This window comes from Acanthochromis polyacanthus, chromosome 22 (assembly GCF_021347895.1).
Source record: "Acanthochromis polyacanthus isolate Apoly-LR-REF ecotype Palm Island chromosome 22, KAUST_Apoly_ChrSc, whole genome shotgun sequence".
In the NCBI taxonomy this organism is placed as follows: Eukaryota; Metazoa; Chordata; class Actinopteri; family Pomacentridae; genus Acanthochromis; species Acanthochromis polyacanthus.
The window spans coordinates 8668625-8688302 of record NC_067134.1 but is presented as its reverse complement, the minus strand read 5'-3'; the positions used below and the strand labels follow the sequence as shown (position 1 = coordinate 8688302).

The 19678-nt window shown below is 39.1% G+C and overlaps 3 protein-coding genes and 1 non-coding gene across 24 annotated transcripts in view; 2 read left to right on the top strand and 2 right to left on the bottom strand.

Moving 5' to 3' along the window:
• LOC110969725 (CLIP-associating protein 1-A-like) overlaps nucleotides 1–18569 on the bottom strand; it is a 70578-nt gene extending 52009 nt beyond the window's left edge. For 19 of the 20 annotated variants that reach the window (XM_051941625.1, XM_051941632.1, XM_051941630.1 and 16 more), the window contains exons 1-6: nucleotides 17477–18569; nucleotides 13461–13539; nucleotides 12220–12323; nucleotides 11998–12089; nucleotides 10357–10432; nucleotides 4182–4279 (exon numbers count right to left, since the gene is read on the bottom strand). In XM_051941625.1, the coding sequence (XP_051797585.1) occupies nucleotides 4182–4279; nucleotides 10357–10432; nucleotides 11998–12089; nucleotides 12220–12323; nucleotides 13461–13539; nucleotides 17477–17659 (632 nt within the window). In that variant the 5' untranslated portion in view covers nucleotides 17660–18569. The remainder of the gene's footprint in view (nucleotides 1–4181; nucleotides 4280–10356; nucleotides 10433–11997; nucleotides 12090–12219; nucleotides 12324–13460; nucleotides 13540–17476) is intronic. The other variant, XM_051941626.1, reaches the window with a different exon arrangement.
• On the top strand, nucleotides 600–5459 carry LOC127531765 (tripartite motif-containing protein 16-like). Of its 2 annotated transcripts, none has more exons than XM_051941728.1 (2): nucleotides 600–2501; nucleotides 5005–5459. In XM_051941728.1, exons 1-2 carry the CDS (start codon nucleotides 962–964, stop codon nucleotides 5142–5144), a joined length of 1680 nt encoding a protein of 559 aa, XP_051797688.1. In that variant the 5' UTR covers nucleotides 600–961; the 3' UTR covers nucleotides 5145–5459. The 2 variants fall into 2 exon arrangements, 1 of the variants encoding a protein (XP_051797688.1); XR_007938851.1 differs by lacking the exon at nucleotides 5005–5459 and adding an exon at nucleotides 4627–4812 and having other exon boundaries at nucleotides 838–4595.
• On the bottom strand, nucleotides 5322–10347 carry LOC127531767 (tripartite motif-containing protein 16-like). Its single transcript, XM_051941729.1, has one exon. The coding sequence runs from the start codon at nucleotides 7911–7913 to the stop codon at nucleotides 6240–6242; it is 1674 nt and encodes a 557-aa protein (XP_051797689.1). The 5' UTR covers nucleotides 7914–10347; the 3' UTR covers nucleotides 5322–6239.
• On the top strand, nucleotides 13838–13966 carry LOC127532224 (U4atac minor spliceosomal RNA). Its single transcript, XR_007939622.1, has one exon. It is a non-coding gene; the product is annotated as a U4atac minor spliceosomal RNA (small nuclear RNA).
• Nucleotides 18570–19678: the final 1109 nt, after the last annotated feature.

Sequence of the window (19678 nt, the reverse complement as noted above, 5' to 3'; positions counted from 1 at the left end):
ATTAACAAACAAAAATCTGGAAATTAAGACGACAAAAAGCAAGAAATCTGGATATTAACAAACTTAAATGGTGAAAATCTAGATATTAACACTCGAAATGGTCAGAAACCGGGATATTAATGTACTAAAGAGTCAGAAACTTGGATATTAATGTACTAAAGAGTCAGAAACCTGGATATTAATGCACTAAAGAGTCAAAAACCTGGATATTACTGTGTAATAAAGAGTCAGAAACTTGGATATTAATGTACTAAAGAGTCAGAAACTTGGATATTAATGTACTAAAGAGTCAGAAACTTGGATATTAATGTACTAAAGAGTCAAAAACCTGGATATTAATGTACTAAAGAGTCAGAAACTTGGATATTAATGTACTAAAGAGTCAGAAACTTGGATATTAATGTACTAAAGAGTCAAAAACCTGGATATTAATGTACTAAAGAGTCAAAAACTTGGATATTAATGTACTAAAGAGTCAAAAACCTGGATATTAATGTACTAAAGAGTCAAAAATCTGGATATTACTGTATTAAAGAGAATAAAATTTGGATATTAATGTATTAAAGTGAATAAAACTTGGATATTAATGGATTAAGAGTGATATGTTTCAGAATGGACATTAAAGCATGCTGGCTGCAGATGTAACTGGACATCCTGGTGTTCTAGGTGACCTCCAGTGCATTGGAATGTACTGAATCACTGTGAGGCGGATACAGTTTGGTCTTGTGGATACTGGAACACAACCAGAGTGTTTCAAAGCGCTACTCTTCCTGGAATGAGTCTATAAACCCTCCCTCTTCCTGCCGCTGCCAAACACAGCAGATCCAGTTGTTCCCTCTCTTCAGATCCATAAAACTGGGTGGAGCCAACATGTGGTGATAAAAGAGAGCTGACTGGCTCAGACTAGTTCCACTTCTCTGAAAGCAGAAACTCACTCAGTCGATGCTGCTTTGAAGAGAAAATGGCTCATAAAGGAAATAAACTTTATTCAGAAAAGTTCTTTTGTTCCATCTGTCTGGATCTCCTGAAGGATCCGGTGGCTCTCTCCTGTGGACACAGCTACTGTATGAAGTGTATTGAAACCCACTGGGATGGAGAGGACCTGAAGACAACCTACAGCTGTCCTCAGTGCAGGAAGACCTTCACACCAAGGCCTGTCCTGGAGAAGAACGTCCTGTTAGCAGAGTTAGTGGAGGAGCTGAAGAAGACTGGACTCCAAGCTGCTGCTGCTGATCACTGCTATGCTGGAGCTGAAGATGTGGCCTGTGATGTCTGCACTGGGAGGAAGATGAAAGCCTTCAAGTCCTGTCTGGTCTGTCTGGTCTCCTACTGTGAGAAACACCTTCAGCCTCACTATGAGTCTCCAGCCTTTAAGAAACACCAGCTGGTGGAGCCCTCCAAGAACCTCCAGGAGAACGTCTGCTCTCATCATGATGAGGTGATGAAGATGTTCTGTCGCACTGATCAGCAGTCTATCTGTTATCTCTGTTCTATGGAGGAACATAAAGACCATGAAACAGTCAAGGCTGCAGCAGAAAGGACTGAGAGGCAGAAGACGCTGGAGGTGAGTCGACTGAACATCCAGCAGAGAATCCAGGACAGACAGAAAGACGTGAAGCTGCTTCAACAGGAGCTGAAGGACATCAGAGTCTCTGCTGAGAAAACAGTGGAGGACAGTCAGGAGATGTTCAGCAAGCTGATCCATCTCATCCAGAAAAGAGGCCGAGATGTGGAGCAGCAGATCAGATCCCAGCAGGAGACCAAAGAGAGTCGAGTCAAAGAGCTTCAGGAGAAGCTGGAGCAGGAGATCAGGGATCTGGAGAGGAAAGACGCTGAGCTGAAGCAGTTCTCAGATACATCAGACCACAACCAGTTCCTCCACAAATACCCCTCAGTGTCAGCACTCAGTGAGTCCACACACTCATCCAGCATCAGCATCCGTCCTCTGAGATACTTTGAGGACGTGACAGCAGCTGTGAAAGAGCTCAATGATAAAATACAGGACAGTCTGAAGAACACCTGGACAAACATCTCAGGGACAGGGACTCAACCAGATGTTCTTCTCCCAGAACCAGAACCAGAACCAAAGACCAGAGCTGAATTCTTAAAATATTCACGAGACATCACTCTGGATCTAAACACAGCTCACAGAAAGCTGTCACTATTTGAAGGGAACCGAAAAGTAAAGGTAATCACATGCCACCACTTTTATCCTGATCATCCAGACAGATTCACTGACTGGTTTCAGATCCTGAGCAGAGAGAGTCTGACTGGACGATGCTACTGGGAGGTGGAGTGGAGAGGAGATCGACTTTATGTCGCAGTTTCATACAAGAACATCAGCAGAACCGGGAGCACATCTGAAAGTGCTTTTGGATTAAATGACAAGTCCTGGGCTTTATATTGTGACACCTACAGTTATAAATTTTGGTACAACACTCAAACTCCCATCTCTGGTCCTCGGTCCTCCAGAATCGGAGTTTACCTGGATCACACTGCAGGTATTCTGTCCTTCTACAGCGTCTCTGAGAAAATGACTCTCCTCCACAGAGTCCAGACCACATTCACTGAGCCGCTACATGCTGGAGTTCGACTTTATTATGCTGGAAACACTGCAAAGTTCATTAAACTCACATAGCAGTGTTTCTTTTACATTAATTCAGGAGTGGGTTTTTTTTAAAATGTTTTTTTGTTATTGTTGCTAATACACCACCGCCACATGTCTCCACCTTCACAGCAGACTTCTGCACTGTCAGGTCCTCGAGAGTACTGAGGTAAACTTCAGATAACTATCTTGCTCAGTATCTACTCTTTGATACGTCAGGTTAATACGACGTTAATTACTAGCGAGAGCGCGGCCTTGAAAGTGATGTCATGTCAAGCACCCAGGCACCAGGTCAGAGAGTCACTGGAGGGTCGTCTTGGAAAATAGAGCAGTGACTTATCATAGAAAAACTATAAACTTAAAATAACTTATTATATATTTTACAAGTTAAATAGACATTTGCAAAATATTGATGGCCAGTGAACATTACGTAACATATCAGTAGCTTCATTTAATTGAGTCCGGTGCTAACTCGGTATTGCTAACGTGAGTAAACTATTGATAGCATTAAGCTAGCAATAGTTTACTGATGATGTAACTCCTGACTGTGTTTTCAGATGAGCCTGTTCAAATTATTTTATCTATTTTATTTTATTTATTTCTACATTTAGCCATTAAAAAGCTATTTGCAATTGGCTATTTAATAACTCAATTGTAAAAGTAAAATCTGCAGTCAAGTGTCATTTGTTAACGCTGCCATGGCTCCCCAGAGAGCCTGCTGCCGCTACTGAAAAAAATCCTAAAGGAAACACTGCATAGTGTCAGAAACTTGCATGTTAACACACTAAAGATACTAAATTTCAATATTAATGCATGTATATGTCAAAAACCTGAATATTAAAGTACTAAAGAGTCAAAAACCTGGATATTAATGTACTAAAGAGTCAAAAACCTGGAAATTAATGTACTAAATAGTCAAAAATCTGGATTTTAATGTACTAAAGAGTCAAAAACTTGGATTTTAATGTACTAGAGAGACAAAAACCTGGATATTAATGCAATAAAGAGTCAAAAATCTGGAAATTAATGTACTAAAGAGTCAAAAACCTGGATATTAATGTACTAAAATGTCAAAAACCTGGATATTAATGTACTGAAGTGTTTTGTAGTTGTTACTGGTTAAAATTTCTGGCATGTCTGTGAACACATCTGTGACAAGTAGCCATTGGTTGTAGAAGTGTTTTTTCCACAATCAGTGTTATTAAACTTATCTATTCTGTTGACATGTTCAGCTTCAGGAATTACCTCTAACGTTTCGTGCCACTTTGTAATCTTCTACATCACAAAATACCTGGTTTAGATTCTTGCTATGAGCACCTGTGAGGCTGAAAAACACATGAAATGTTTTAAGTTTGTGTTCACCACTTCAATACTTTCCGATCTATTTCATATTGAGGTTAAGAAAGCATGCTAAAGGCTGATTTGTGCAGAGGTTATTACGGTGTTTACACGGTGGAGTCTCGATAGCAGGAAGTACTAAACAGAAAGGTTGTAAATATTAGAAATAACTCAACTATAGCACCCCACAGATCTCTGCTTTGTAAGCCAGTATTGAGTTTCCAGGCCTTGAACGCACCGTGACTGTGGCAGGCCCTTCTTCCCCAGGTCCATTCGCACTCGTTCTCCAACATGGCGGTAGATCTCCACCAGGCAGCTCATGGCTCCATCACGCACCTGCAAGACAACGACAAAAACTGAGCATCAGCACAAACCATGGCGATACAATGGACACGCTTCCATCAAGTAGGAATCTTTTAAGGAATTAAGAGTCACTTGAAGTTCTCTCAGTAATCATTTTTTTTCATTATATCAAGACTATCGCACGACTCTCACATTTCACTGCATATTTTTACTCAAGTATATTGCTGCATACGATAGTTTACGGTTTACTTTAGTAATGTTTTACTCATGAATACATTAATTTCCAAGTTTTAGAGACTCTACTACTTTAATATCCAGGTTTTTGCCTCTTTAGTACATTAATATCCAGGTTTATGGAATTTTACTACACTAATATCCAGGTTTTTGCCTCTTTAGTACATTAATACTTTACGGTTTACTTTTGTACTTTTTCACTCATGGTACATTTCGTACTTGAGTATATTTTTCTAATTTATTTGTATTGTGCTGGTGATCTCTTTACTCTTTCTGCTGCTACTGTAATGACAGAATTTCCCCTTGAGGATCAATAAAGTCTTTCTATTCTATGTCTTTTTCCATTTATTTATTTATACAATCACTCTGCTCAAGTGACTCATATTTTTCAGATTATACTTGAATCTATGTGCAGAATTAAATGTACTAGTTTTATTTTGTGAACAGCCTGACTGTGTGTATTAAGAGTTTTCTGCTGCCTTCCTGCTCGGCCTGATAAAATCCACTCATTATTTTCACCACAGAAGAAGAAGAATGTGATGCTTGGCTTCAGGAAGGAAGGGTCATGGGCAGGGCTTCCTGTCTTTCTGGTGATGACAGACTTCTGCAGCCAATCAGAGGAAACCAGATCTACAGTTTTATCCCTGAAAGTCTCCTCAGCTGAGTCGGTCCTGCAGTGTTTGGACTTCACCATCAGAGGGCAGTCAAACACCAGAAACACTGCAGAGCATCTTTATGGCAACAGCAAACGCTCCACAAGACACAGTAATAATTTAAACTGCATTGATCATCCACCTACACACAAAAGAAAATGCAAAATCAATATTCTCTACACGTGGAAGGCTATGTGGGAGAAGTTTATTCCAAATGTTGTAACCAAACGAAACACCATTTAGAAAAAATACAGATTGTTGATTATTTTGCAAATTTTCAAATAAAATTGATTGAAATCACAAAAGTAGTTTTGAAGTACATGATGTATTAAAAAGCTGTATTAAAAGAGGACAGAACCGTAAGTAATCCACATCAAGAATTTGGAAATAAATACAGAAATAATTCTGAAAATTGTTTTTGAGATTTTTCTTCTGTTGAATTGCAGAATAAATGTGTGCTCAAGAGTGAAAAGTCATACATTTTTAACTGTTATTTCATAGCATAAATACGGTGCAATAACTAGTAAACACTCCACACAAATGTCTTAGTTTACGTCATTAACTATGAAAAAACAAAACTGTCAACAGTTTCCACATCAAAAACCTTGTTGATTTAAACCAGCTAAAAAAAACATAATTTTTGACAGTTATTTTCACACTTTTACAGTTTCAGAATGTTACAGTTTATTCACCAGCTTGATATTTTACAGTTTACAGTTCAGTTCACACTTTAGTACATTAACATAAAGATTCCTCACCATTTTCTCCATGTTGTGTATTATTATGCAGGTTTTTACAGTATCATACATTAATATATAGGTTTTACACTTTTTACTACATTAACATCCAAGTTGTTGATACTTAGGTACATTAATATCCAAGTTTTAGACAATATACTACATTAATATCCAAGTTTTAGACAATATACTACATTAATATCCAAGTTTTAGACAATATACTACATTAAGATCCAGGTTTTTGTCCCTTTGCTACATTAATATCCATTTTTGACCCTTTATTACATTAATACCCAGGTTTTTCACACTTCAGTACATTACTATCCAGGCTTTTGACTCTTTAGCACATTAATATCCAGGTTTTTGACACTATGTGAGTTTAATGAACTCTGCAGAATTTCCAGAATGATAAAGTCGAACTCCAGCATGTAGCGGCTCAGTGAATGTGGTCTGGACTCTGTGGAGGAGAGTCATGGTTTCAGAGACGCTGTGGAAGGACAGAATACCTGCACTGTGATCCAGGTAGACTCCGATTCTGGAGGACAGAGGACAAGAGACGCAAGTTCCGGTGTTCTTGTGCCTAAATTTAGAATTGCTGGTGTGACATCGTAAAGCCCAAGAGTTCTCATTGAGTCCAAATCCACATTCTCGTGAGCTTCCTTCTCTGCTGATTCTATTGTTTGCAATGGCGACATCAACTCCTCCTCCTCCCCTCCACTCCACCTCCCAGTAACATCGTCCAATCAGACTGTCTTTACCCAGGACCTGAAAAACAAAAGTGAATCTGTCTGGATAATGAGACTGAATCGGATCATGTTGTTTCATTAATGTTACTTTTCTGTCTCCATCAGATAGTAGCAGATGGCTGTGAGCTGTGTTTGGATCCAGAGTGATTTCTCGTGAATATTTTAAGAATTCAGCTCTGGTCTTTGGTTCTGACCGTAAACCTCCCATTACAGTAACTTCCACTGAGACGTTTGTCCAGATGTCCTTCAGAATGTCTTGTAGTTTATCTCTGAGCTCTTTCACAGCTGCTTTCACGTCCTCCAAGTCCTTTTGAATACCGATGTTGGTGCTGGATGAAGGTATGGACTCATTGAGTGCTGACACTGAGGGGTATTTGTGGAGGAACTGGGCGGGATCTTCTAGATCTGAGAGCTGCTTCAGCTCAGCGTCTTTCCTCTCCAGATCCCTGATCTCCTGCTCCAGCTTCTCCTGAAGCTCTTTGACTCGACTCTCTTTGGTCTCCTGCTGGGATCTGATCTGCTGCTCCACCTCAGAGCTTCTGTTCTGGATGAGATGGATCAGCTCGTTGAACATCTCCTGACTGTCCTCCACTGTTTTATCAGCAGAGACTCTGATGTCCTTCAGCTCCTGTTGAAGCAGCTTCACATATTTCTGTCTGTCCTGGATTCTCTGCTGGATGTTCAGTCGACTTGGCTCAAGCGTCTTCTGCTTCTCAGTCCTTTCTGCTGCAGCCTTGACTGTTTCATGGTCTTTATGTTCCTCCATAGAACAGAGATAACATATCAACTGCTGATCAGTACGACAGAACATCTTCATCACCTCATCATGATGAGAGCAGATGTTCTCCTGGAGGTTCTTGGAGGGCTCCACCAGCTGGTGTTTCTTAAAGGCTGGAGACTCATAGTGAGGCTGAAGGTGATTGTCACAGTAGGAGACCAGACAGACCAGACAGGACTTGAAGGCTTTCATCTTCCTCCCAGTGCAGACATCACAGGACACATCTTCAGCTCCAGCATAGCAGTGATCAGCAGCAGCAGCTTGGAGTCCAGTGTTCTTCAGCTCCTCCACTAACTCTGCTAACAGGACGTTCTTCTCCAGGACAGGCCTCGGTGTGAAGGTCTTCCTGCACTGAGGACAGCTGTAGGTTGTCTTCAGGTCCTCTCCATCCCAGTGGGTTTCAATACAGTCCATGCAGTAGCTGTGTCCACAGGAGAGAGCCACCGGATCCTTCAGGAGATCCAGACAGATGGAACAAGAGATGTTCTCTGAATAAAGCTCGGCTTCTTTCTGAGCCATTTTCTCTTCGAAGCAGCAGCGACTGAATAAGTTTCTGCTTTCAGAGAAGTGAGACAACTGGAACTAGTCTGAGCCACTCAGCTCTCTTTTATCGCCACATGTTGGCTCCACCCAGTTTCATAGAACTGAATGGAGGAAACAAGTAAATATGTGGTCAGACTGGTTCTGCTGGGATTGTTCTCTCTTTTGTTCCAGGAAGAGAAATGCTCTGAAAAACTACAGTCACACAACAAAACAAACCTCTGACCACTGACGTCTACCTGCCACAGGTAAACATGTCTATACAAGGTATCCACTTCCTGTGGATGTGTTCTCCTTTTATTGCTCCTCAACATGGAATCACGGTCAATTTAATTTTGCTTCATGTAAAAACAACAACAAACAAACAAAAATACAAAAACAAGTGATTGTATAAGAATTTCCTGTCTTCCAAATGACTTCACCTAATTCAGCACAGGTGCAGCTGGTTGGTGCTCGAAGTTACTTCGTCAAACAGATCACTGATTGATGTCTTTATTTTCGTGTCATGCACACAAGGGTGCCCTTCCGTCATGGATTTACAAGACACCAATATAATAGTATTGCAGCAATACATACAAAACACACAGCATTCTGCTGCTTGGTCCTTAAACAAAATATGCTCCCTTTTATTCCAGGCCTGGCAAAGAAATTCTGCCATGAAAAAGGTTCCTCTTCTCAAACATAACGCTAGGTTCTCCAGCTTCCAGCTAGGTTTTTGTCATCCAGCCGAAAAGAAATCAAAATAAACAGAGGACATCTGACTGAAAAGTACCCCCCTTACATCTTCATCTCGAGGACAATAAAACATAAAATGAACCTCATTCTCAACTTCACCTAAATAACACAACAAACCAAGTCTGTCCTTCTCTGGAGCAGCATTTAACCTCCCAGTCTCTAGAGCTAATGCTAATGTTCCTGAGTGTAACAGAGCACACAGGGATCTCTGTCTTTTACTTATACTTCACAAAAGGTTCCACATTGTATCTTCCCTTTATAAGACAATAAGTTCGCATTTCTGGTTTATACCAAATACCAACAGACCATTTATCTCTAAACCTCAGAAACATATAACTCCTCATCTCCTGAATGTCACATAATAACCTATCATGAAAAATAAATGATGAGCTGTTCAAATGAAATAAAGACTTAACTCATATGCCCAGGGGTGAAGATTGGAGACGGCCCAATAAAATACCTTTTTTGTGATTCTCTGATTGGACATCCTCACCAGTCTGTTCCAAAGGAGAAGCATTTGGTATTTATGTTGATCATCTGAGTGAAATGAATTCTATATACTTCATTAATCGCACAAGAGGAGATCTCTTTTCATACATCCCAGCTTGTTGGAGTCAGGGGTCAGAGCAGGACAGACATGGTTAAGGGCCTTATTCAAGCTCCCACCAACACACCTCTGACTCCTATGACTGACTTTTCATAAGTTAAATGATAGATAATAACTAGTAAAATCTTATTTAAAAGTGTTAATTTATGTGTCTCATCAAACATCTGTATTTTTACAAAAACTGTAAAATGATGCTGCTTTTACTGGAGTTGTTATTTTCACAGTTTTTAATTGGAACTTTTTTTTTTTCTGGCATCCGTACCATCAGATTTTCACAGTTTGTTTTACAGAATGTTTTCACTAATCTGAACACCAGGAAACAAGGAGCTATGTGCTCAGACTGGATCTGATGGGGTTTTTCTCTCTTGTTCCAGGAAGAGAAACACTCCAGTCACACAGCAAAACAAACCTCTGACCATCACCGTCTACCTGCCACAGGTAAGCATGTCTATAAAAGGCTCCACTTCCTGCTGATGTTTTCTCCTTTAGCTGCTGCTCAACAGTGAATCATGGTCAATCGAACTTGGCTTAAAGTCCATACAATTAAAAAATAAACTAATGTTTACTGTCAAAGAGAAAACAGATTTCTACAAAATAAAGTCAGATAATTAAAAACATAAAAGCTGAAATGGGTCGTTCCATCTCAGAACATCAGATTTTTACATCTCTGATTTGCCTGAATTCTTATTAATGTATTTACAAAAATGTTTGTGAAATTTTAGCTTTACATCAAATACTTTTTATTGCCAGCATGAAAAATCAACGTGCAGAAAAACCTGCTGAAAATGGGTCAACGAGTCACTTTTTAAGAAAATGTGCCCCAGAAAGTAAACAAAAACTACACAAATATCTCCACAAAGAACCAAATTCTACGCTATAAGAATCTGAGATGGTTGAATAATGTTTTCCTGAATATGTGCAACTGCTGTCTGTTGTTATATTCATTGCTTCCATGTTATTATACATATTTCTTGTTTGATTTTATTTGTGACTCATTTCTTCAACTGGACAGAAATGTAGAAACAGGAGGAGCTCCACTGAGATTGCTTTCTGCTGATAAAATAAAAACCTTTTTCCTACCTGACTGGTGGGATCTCCGAGGAGGTTACAGATGTGAGGAACAATTTTACTGAGCGTCAGACTCTGAGATCCAAACCTGGAAGAACAAAACACAAAGATTCCACCCTGAAAAGAGACTCTCTGAGCAACAACTGAGCGACACGTTGAGTGGATTCTGCTTGAAGCTCCTCAACTTCTACGAACACCGCCTTCATTTCCTGTTGTTTTATTTTAACCAGATCTTAACTAGAAGCTCAAATATTCAGTTAAACAGGAGGTCAAGTCAAACTAGAAAATATTCACATTTGAGAAGCTGCAATCAGAGAATTTAGACAGTTTTACTTTAAAAAAAATCCTGTAACTGATTCTTTTTTTGTATCAAAATAGTAATTATTGTAAAAGTTGATATAAAAGCAATGATTCTCTTCTAAATAGACAGATTTGCTGCTTTTCTTTGAATAAAACAAGCAGTCTGAAGATGTCACACTGAAGCAGATGAAGTATTTTCAGAAAAATTATGCTTAAATAACTAAAAAAGACCAAAAAGACAAAAGGATGCTGAAATAACTAAAAACGTGCCGCAAAATCATGCTTAAATAACTAATAAATGGCACAAAAAACACAACCTGATGCTAAAATAACACAAAAATGACAAAATGATGCTTAAAAAATACAAAAGGACACAAAAAGAGACACAAGTGATATAAAACCATGCTCAAATAACACAAAAATGACACGAAAAAAAACAAAAGGACGTCAGATTTAACACAAAAAGACAAACACACAAAAGGATGCTCAAATAACTAAAAAATGACAGCAAAGACACAAAAATAACACAAAAGCATGCTTAAATAACACAAAAATTACACAGAGAAACAAAAGAAAAATAGGGACTGCTAAAATAATGACAAAAAATATTGAAATAACACAAAAATGACAAAGCGATGCTAAAAAATGACAGAAACTACTCAAAAAGACACAAAAATAGCATAAAAGAATGTTCAAATAACTAAAAAAATGAAAAAAAGGGACACAAAACGATGCGAAAATAACACAAAAATGACAAAACAATGCTTTAAAATGACAAAAACTACTCAAAAAGACACAAAAATAACACAAAAGCATGTTCAAATAACTAAAAAATGACAGAAAAAGACAAAACGATGATGAAATAACACAAAAATGACACCAAAAGACACAAAAGGATGCCAAATTTAACACAAAGCAACAAAGACACAAAAGGATGCTAAAATAACTAATAAATGACACAAAAAGACACAAAGCAATGCTAAAATAACACAAATGATAAAATGATGCTTAAATACCACAAAAATGACACAAAAAGACACAAAAGCATGCTCCATTAACTAAAAAAAGACACATAACAATACCGATATAACTAATAGATGACACAAAAAAGACACATAATGATGTTGAAATAACTAATAAATGACACAAAAAGACTAACCGTTAGCAGCCATCATTAATTTGTGAATGAATTGTTCTTTTAAATGCATGTTAACGTATAAAATGCAGAAAAATGTCGACACAAAACCAAACAGATATTCACTGCATTTCCTTTAACATTAATCTGTCCTCGTCAGCTTCAGTTCAGTTCTATGTAAACTCTTTCTTCTTCCACCAGATCAAACATCTACTCACACGTTGAGGGTTGAGATGAGACAGAGGCAGAGTCCTTCTCTGGTCCGGCTGTTCTTGTGCTTGAATCCTCCCATCATTCGCTCCCAAACGTACTGAGGAAAACACAGGAAACACGCTTCTGTTACAACCTGCAGCCGTCAGAGTAAAATGAAGACCGTATAGAAGAGTGATACATGAAAGGAGAGAGTAAAGTCGTCGTCCAGCTGTTGCAGTGGGTCAAACCTGTGGGTTTGCAGCCTGGTCCATGATCTTCAGCAGCAGAGCCTGGTCCTGGTCTCGGACCTGGTCCTTGGCGTCTCCCAGTCGATCCATCAGACTGGGCAGAACTGAGCCGACACAGAAACACAGGCGACGTTTAACACTGAAAACAACGTTTAGTCTGCTCCTCATATTTCCTCTTTCACTAAAATCTGCATCTGTTTGCTCTGTGGTACTAAATAAAATATATTTTAGGTTTACACATTTCACAACGGTACGAGCCAGCAGCCATAGATGACACCAAGACGACATTTTACAAAAAAAGCACAAAGCAGAAACACTATTACATGATCATATAAATACATTTAGAATTTCTGGTAGTATTTGAACTATTTTCTTTTTTTAAAGCAATATTATATATAAATCCACAAATAGATATTTATTTAATACATAAATGAATGTGTAAATTTATTGCATAAATGACAGATTTTGCACATTTCTTTATTTTTATTAAATATTAATTATTGTTTATTTAAAATTAAACAAATCAAATATTATTTCAAAAATGAAATAAAATAAATGAATTGATTTATTATTATTTATCTCATAAATAAATGACAAATATGCATTGTACATTTGTCTTTATTTCTATTTAATATTAAAAATGATCATTTAAATAATATATTATAAATAGAGATTTTATTTAATACATAAATGACAAACATATTTCAAGTAAACATAAGTGAATGCATTTATTTATCTATTATAAATAACTGCAGAAATTAAGAATTGTTGCAAAATGTATTGCATACATTAATAAAAAAATATATTTTGTATATTTATCTTTATTTCTATTCAATATGAAATAGAAAAAAATAATTATTTCAACAACAAATGCATACACTGACAATGTATTGCATAAATAAATGGCAAATACACATTTAGTACATTTTTCTTTATTTTTCTTTAATATTAAATACAAAACAAATCAATAAATAATGTCATATTAGAAATAAATGCATAAATACAGAATTAGTATATATACATTTAGTAAGATTTTATTTATTTCTGTTTATTATTAAAAAGAAATAATTACTAAAACAATTTAAACTTATCAGTAAATGCATTTATTTATCTGTTATAAACAAATGTGTAACTAGAGAAATATTTATGGCATGAATAAATCTTAATTCATAATAACTTTAGTTTCTTGTACTTTATTTTGTTATATAGACTGTAAATGTAAATAAAGTGAAGCAGCTCACCGGTTCCAACCTGCGTCCTGAATCTCTCCTGCAGTCTGCTGACCAGAGCTGACAGAATATCCATCCCCAGCAAAACCACCTGAGAAACACAAAAAAGAACGAAAAAAAGCTGAAAAACCGGCACAGAGAAGCTGCAGCCACAGCGTTGGACACAGAGTCTGAATACAGGCTGCAAAGGATTATGGGTAATGACAAAACCAAGAGTTTATGCTCCAATAAAGCAGAACATAGGCAAAATAAGTACTTTTAATCTGATCAAATACATAGACAAATGTCTAACCTGTCCTCCTGTAAGATAAAACTGTAATTTTTACTGCAACCATGAGTGAAGCCGGTAGTTGGATCTCACAATGTGCTCTCAGAGCCGGTCCTCCTTAACTTTCCTTGTCATGGGGTGGTTCGGGAAGCTCAATGAACGCGTAGTGAGAGTTTCCCTGCTGACACCATATCAACACATACGCACCTCCTGAACTCTCAGTTCGGGTTCTGGTGCAATTTTTGGAAACTCTCTTAGAATGTGAGAGAAACGACGCGGTAAAAATAAAAACGGAACTCTGCGTGCGGCGAGCCGGTGACATCTGCTGGACTGACGGAGAAACTGCATGAGAACTACAATCCAACATGGCGGACCTGCACCCGGACTACAAATCAACAGAGGATCCACATATGGCGCTTTCAGCTCCACTGAAGTATGAACAAGATACGAACTACAATCCAACGTGATGGACCTGCATCTGGACTACAAATCAAGAGACGTTCCACATATTACGGCGCTACAAACTGCACTCACGTAGGAACCGCATGCGAACTACAATCCAACATGGCGGAGTTGCACCTGAACTACAATCCAACATGGCTTCACCGTCACTGCAGCTTTATTTACAAAAAGACGTCACTGATTAAACGCTGAAGATTATTATTAACAATTTCTTTGACAGACTTACAGAAATGGGGCGAATCTTTAAATTTGTTCTGTGTCAATTATCAAAATTTATTTTATTTTTTAATAGCACAATGGCAAACTTTGAAGAAATAATAGCAGACAAATAAAAAGTATGCAGTGTTTTGGTGTCAACGTGCAGAACATTTTTAGAGAAGGATCAAAAGATTACAACAGAAAGCAGAATGTGCAAAATTAATAAACTATGGTTGTGTTTTAATTAATGTTTAAATGAGACTGTTAAATTTCTGAAACTGGGAAATAAATAAAAATAAATACACCATTTATCAGCCACAATCTGTAAAAACAAAACAAAGAGATTTTCAATTTTCAAAGTTCTTGAAAATACCAACGTGATTAAAACTGTGATATTTAATCAAAATCACTTCATTCCCATTAAAATAATCACCAATAATAAACTGGCTGCACCAGATCCTGTTAAAAAAAAAAAAAAAAAAAAAAAGATCTGAAGTGAAGCGTGTGACCAACAACAAGAAAATTCAGTTTATTGGATGAAACCAAAGCTACTGGATGAATCAAATAAATGCAGCATGGTTCAGAAACAGAGAACAGAGGAGCAGGTTGTTGGAGATACATTCAGCATGGAGAAACATCTTTCTCCAGACGATGAGCAGAGTAGAGAGGAAACGTCTGGAGAGGAAGCATGGAGATAGAAAGACGTGAAATGACATCTTTAAAGATGCTTAAACTTAAATGGGAAGTTAGTTGAAATGTGAAAGTGTCCAACATCCTGCTTTTCACAGTTTTTTATTCTTGCAAACTGAAAGATTTCTATTTTCTACCAGTTAGAAAAAGACTTGTGAGGATTATTTTTCCTGCCATGTCGTGACATTTACACATTAAACAGTAAATCATGAAAATTAAAACACATGATTGTTAGATTTGGGTTCCACAGCTCGTCTGACAGCATCTCGTGTAAACGCTGCCATGATGCTCACCGACTGAGAGCAGCCTGAAGACTGACGGCACACTACGCCAGCAGACAGGAAGTCGGTCCACACTGACTTCCTGTCAACTTCCTGTCGGCCTCAGCGGGAAGAAAACTGGGCTAATGGAGACGTAAATGAAGCTCAGAGCCCAAACGTTCACCTGGGAGACTCGTCCCCATTACTGCCCCACCGTCACCACGGCAACCACAGGATGCTGCGTTTCCAGGGCAGCGCATCTGTGTGTGTCTGCGAGGACCAGGAGCAGAGATAGAACCAGAACCAGGAGCAGAGATAGAACCAGGAGCAGAGATAGAACCAGAACCAGGAGCAGAGATAGAACCAGGACCAGAGATAGAACCAGGACCAGGAGCAGAGATAGAACCAGGACCAGAGATAGAACCAGGACCAGAGATAGAACCAGGACCAGAGATAGAACCAGGACCAGAGATAGAACCAGGACCAGGAGCAGAGATAGAACCAGGACCAGGAGCAGAGATAGAACCAGGACCAAAGATAGAACCAGGAGCAGAGATAGAACCAGGACCAGGAGCAGAGATAGAACCAGGAGCAGAGATAGAACCAGGACCAGGAGCAGAGATAGAACCAGGACCAGACATAGAATCAGGACCAGAGATAGAACCAGGAGCAGAGATAGAACCAGGACCAGGAGCAGAGATAGAACCAGGACCAGAGATAGAACCAGGACCAGCACAGGACCAGGACCAGAGATGGGATCAGGACCAGGACCAGACAGACATACAGCCAGGACCAGAACCAGAAACAGAATCAAGACCAGAACCAGAAATAGAATCAGAACCAGAACCAGAGATAAAACCAGGACCAGAGATAAAACCAGGACCAGGACCTGGACTAGAAATAGAACCAGAGACTGAAATAGAACCAGGACCAGAGATAGAACCAGGACCAGGACTAGAGATAAAACCAGGACCAGGACCTGGACTAGAAATAGAACCAGAGACAGAAATAGAACCAGGACCAGAGATAGAACCAGGACCAGGACTAGAGATAGGATCAGGACCAGAGATAACTTTTTTGTGTAATCGTTTGTCTTTTTTTTGTTTGTTTCATGTCGTTTGTCTCATTTTTGCCATTTTGTGTCTTGTTTTTGTAATATTTTGTTTTGTTTTTGTCTGACTTCTGTGGTTTTCTTCCTCCAGTAAATCCTCACTGGTTCAGTTCCAGATGACTAAATGTTGTGTTTCTTTGTCGACACTCTGTGATCTGGAAGTTTTAATGTGGAAATGATAAACTGAGGCTGAATGTTGATGAAACTGAATTTATTTTTCTGAAGAAATTTCAGGTTGTTCATGATGTTTAATAAAAAGATAATTCCTTAAATGTAAACATTTTCAGATTAGACTTTTTTGCACTAAAAGAGGAAAAATTTGGACTTATATGTAAGTTCTTACACCGTAATTTACTGGTCACTGGAGACCACATTGGGCTGAATGAGGAATGAACCTGAACTAAAATGAGTTTGACAACGATGTTCAAAGGTTGTAGCTCTCTAACAGTGATGTTTAAAGTGAATGTTTAGCTGCTGCTCTGCTCGCTGCATTAAAACAGGACGACAACCTGAAGCAGCTCCACCGTCATCTCTGTGTTGATGAACCTGCAGAAATCACACAAACGCTGGTGTTCTGTGGAAATCAGCAGCTCAGATATGCACAAGTTACTCCATCAACCTCCATGGGGGACTGTGGGAAGAAACTGTACAGAACTCAGTAATCTAAGAAAGAAAACAGACACTGACAACGTAAGCTTGGGTGCAATTAATTAGTGATTACACTAATTAACAGGCTGCAGCCAGAGTGTCTTACTAAACCCACAGAAGGTCAGCTGATCATGAAAACATGTGACATTTGTCAACAGGAGACCGAGGAGAAAAAACTAAAAACTGGACTAGAATTTGTAATGTGTGGGTTTAAAGTGAGCGGCTTCTTTCTGTGGTTTCTACTAAATCACAGCCAAAACAAAAAATTGCTGGATAAAGAAATAAACCAGGAGACAGTAAATGAAACAAACCAGCAACATTTCTGTGTTGGTTCTGTTATATTTTAGTGCCCAGTTAAACCACAGCAACAGGATTCAAACCACCAACCCACCTTGAAGTTGCTGGAGTTGACCCAGGAGCTGGCCACGGCGTCCACCACTCGGTCCAGCGCCGTCTGGTCCTGCTCCAGGTCGGGACACTTCTCCTCGTCCAGCAGGAGCTCCAGGACCTCCGGACCCGCCTGGAGCCTCCCGCCCAGGTCCTTCTGCAGCAACTGCTCCAGCAGGTTCTCCATCTTCACCTCCTCCTCCTTCTACAGGAAATCTGACTTCCAGGCGGACCTTCACTCCACCGAAGCCCCGACAGCGCCCAGGAGCTGCCGCAGGATCAGACACCAGAGGCGGCTTTAGGAGGCGGCTAGTGTCGCTGAAGCATCCCGCGGCGGAGAGCTGCGCCGGACGTTGCTCCTCATTCTCCTGCGCGGCACACACCGAGAATCAGGAGAAGTTTCCAAACTGGGACGTTTAAATTCAGTTCTAACGAGGGCAGAGATGTGAGCCAACCTGTGGGTCAGAACCAGAACCGGCGCCACTACGTTACCGGAGCGAACCGTCCGTTAAGTGACGCAGCTCAAGTTAAATGTCACAACAGTACATGTAGCCGTTAGCTTCTGCTGCTAACAGCTACACTAAATACCACATAAGAACATGTAGTCGTTAGCTTCTGATGCTAACACCTACACTGAATGCAAATACAGGTCATGTTAGCTTCTGCTAACAACTACACAATATCACTACAGTTCATATAGCATTTAGCTTCTGATGCTAACAGCTACAATAAATATCAGTACAGTTCATATAGCCGTTAGCTTCTGATGCTAACAGCTACACAGAGGCGAGCTCCACCGTGCGTTCCGGAGGAGCTGCTGCGGGCGGAGGGAGCCGGTTTACAGAAGAGAACTGCTCGCCTGGTTCTACCAGGTTAATTAATTCGATAATCGCCTGTAGCTTCACCCACCGGACGGACGGAGTCATTCCTCGGAAGAAAAAAAAGTCCAAAGTGGTAACGCTGCTTCCGGACCGAACTACCGTTAGTTCACATCACAGACAGAATTAATCTCCTACTGGAACTCTGCGAACCCCTAAAGGTCGGCCCGGTCCAACTACAAACCGGGAACCGGAATGAAAAGACAAAGAAATTATTACTGTCGGAGTGAAACACAACTTGTCCCACCACAGACACCGTAGAGAAGGAGGCCGAAGAACAACGCCCTCTCCCGGCAGGACTGAGCAACTGCACTGAGCCCGTGGCAGGACCAGAACCGGAGTTAGACCCAGAATCATAGACTGTATAATACAGATAAAATTGATAAATAAATCAGAATAATACAGTCAATGAAATAAACCCTGTTTTCACTGATCCTTTGGTCTGGTCATGAGTTAAAGATTGGAGCTGTTTGTCTTCTATCGCTTTAATTCTTCCTTTATTAGCCACTTTTCAACTCACTGATCTTTGTTTTGTTGTTGATGCTTTTCCAGAGTAATCTCCATCATTGATTATTGAGATATTAAAGCAGCCTTCAGTCTTCAGTCTCTTTGCTTCATTAACCTCCATAGATGCTCATTTAACCACACTAACACATTCTTTGATCTGAATGAGGGACTTTTTTTTTTACACCATTGTTTTAGTCTCACTATCTCCAGCCATCAGAATATTAGAAGCTGTTTCTACATCATCACACTGCAGGACATCATTCAGTCAAACTGCTTTAGTTTTTAACATTACAACAACTTTGACACTGATGTCTGGAGAAAAAACACTTCATTAGTGAGTTCTCCTGGAATTAAAGTCAGCTGATGATCTGATAGTTCCCACATTCAAATATTTAGCGATTCTTTCAGGTCTGTCAGTTAAAATAAGATCTATTTGTTCAAAAATGTCATTAACTCTTTATGTTGTGTCCAAACAACATGTAAATAATCACAAATTATGAGGAAATAAAGAAGTAAAAATGACTTAACTGAATGAAAAAGTGGTGAAATGTTTTAGATTTTTACGTCAAATGACTAATGATTACCAAAATAGTAAATCTATTCATAGAAACATATTTCTCTTCCGATTCTGTCAAATGTATTTGTGACCAATAACAATGGCTTCTTGTATTTGGGAAATGAAAATCACCTCAGATGTGTATTTAGTCCTCAAATAAAAGTCCTCAGAGTTCTGGATTCATGCTGTTGGTTTTGTGTCCTTTAACTCTGAGCTTTTAATCGTCTCACCTTTGGCTCCAAACTCTTGAGCTGCTGTAATTAAA

Bases quoted from the DNA above. Each gene is read 5' to 3' on its own strand.
- LOC127531767 (XM_051941729.1), bottom strand. From the start codon at position 7,913: ATGGCTCAGAAAGAAGCCGAGCTTTATTCAGAGAACATCTCTTGTTCC.
- LOC127531765 (XM_051941728.1), top strand. From the start codon at position 962: ATGGCTCATAAAGGAAATAAACTTTATTCAGAAAAGTTCTTTTGTTCC. The intron at 2,502-5,004 runs GTATTCTGTCCT...TTTTCACCACAG, and splicing joins TTACCTGGATCACACTGCAG to AAGAAGAAGAATGTGATGCT.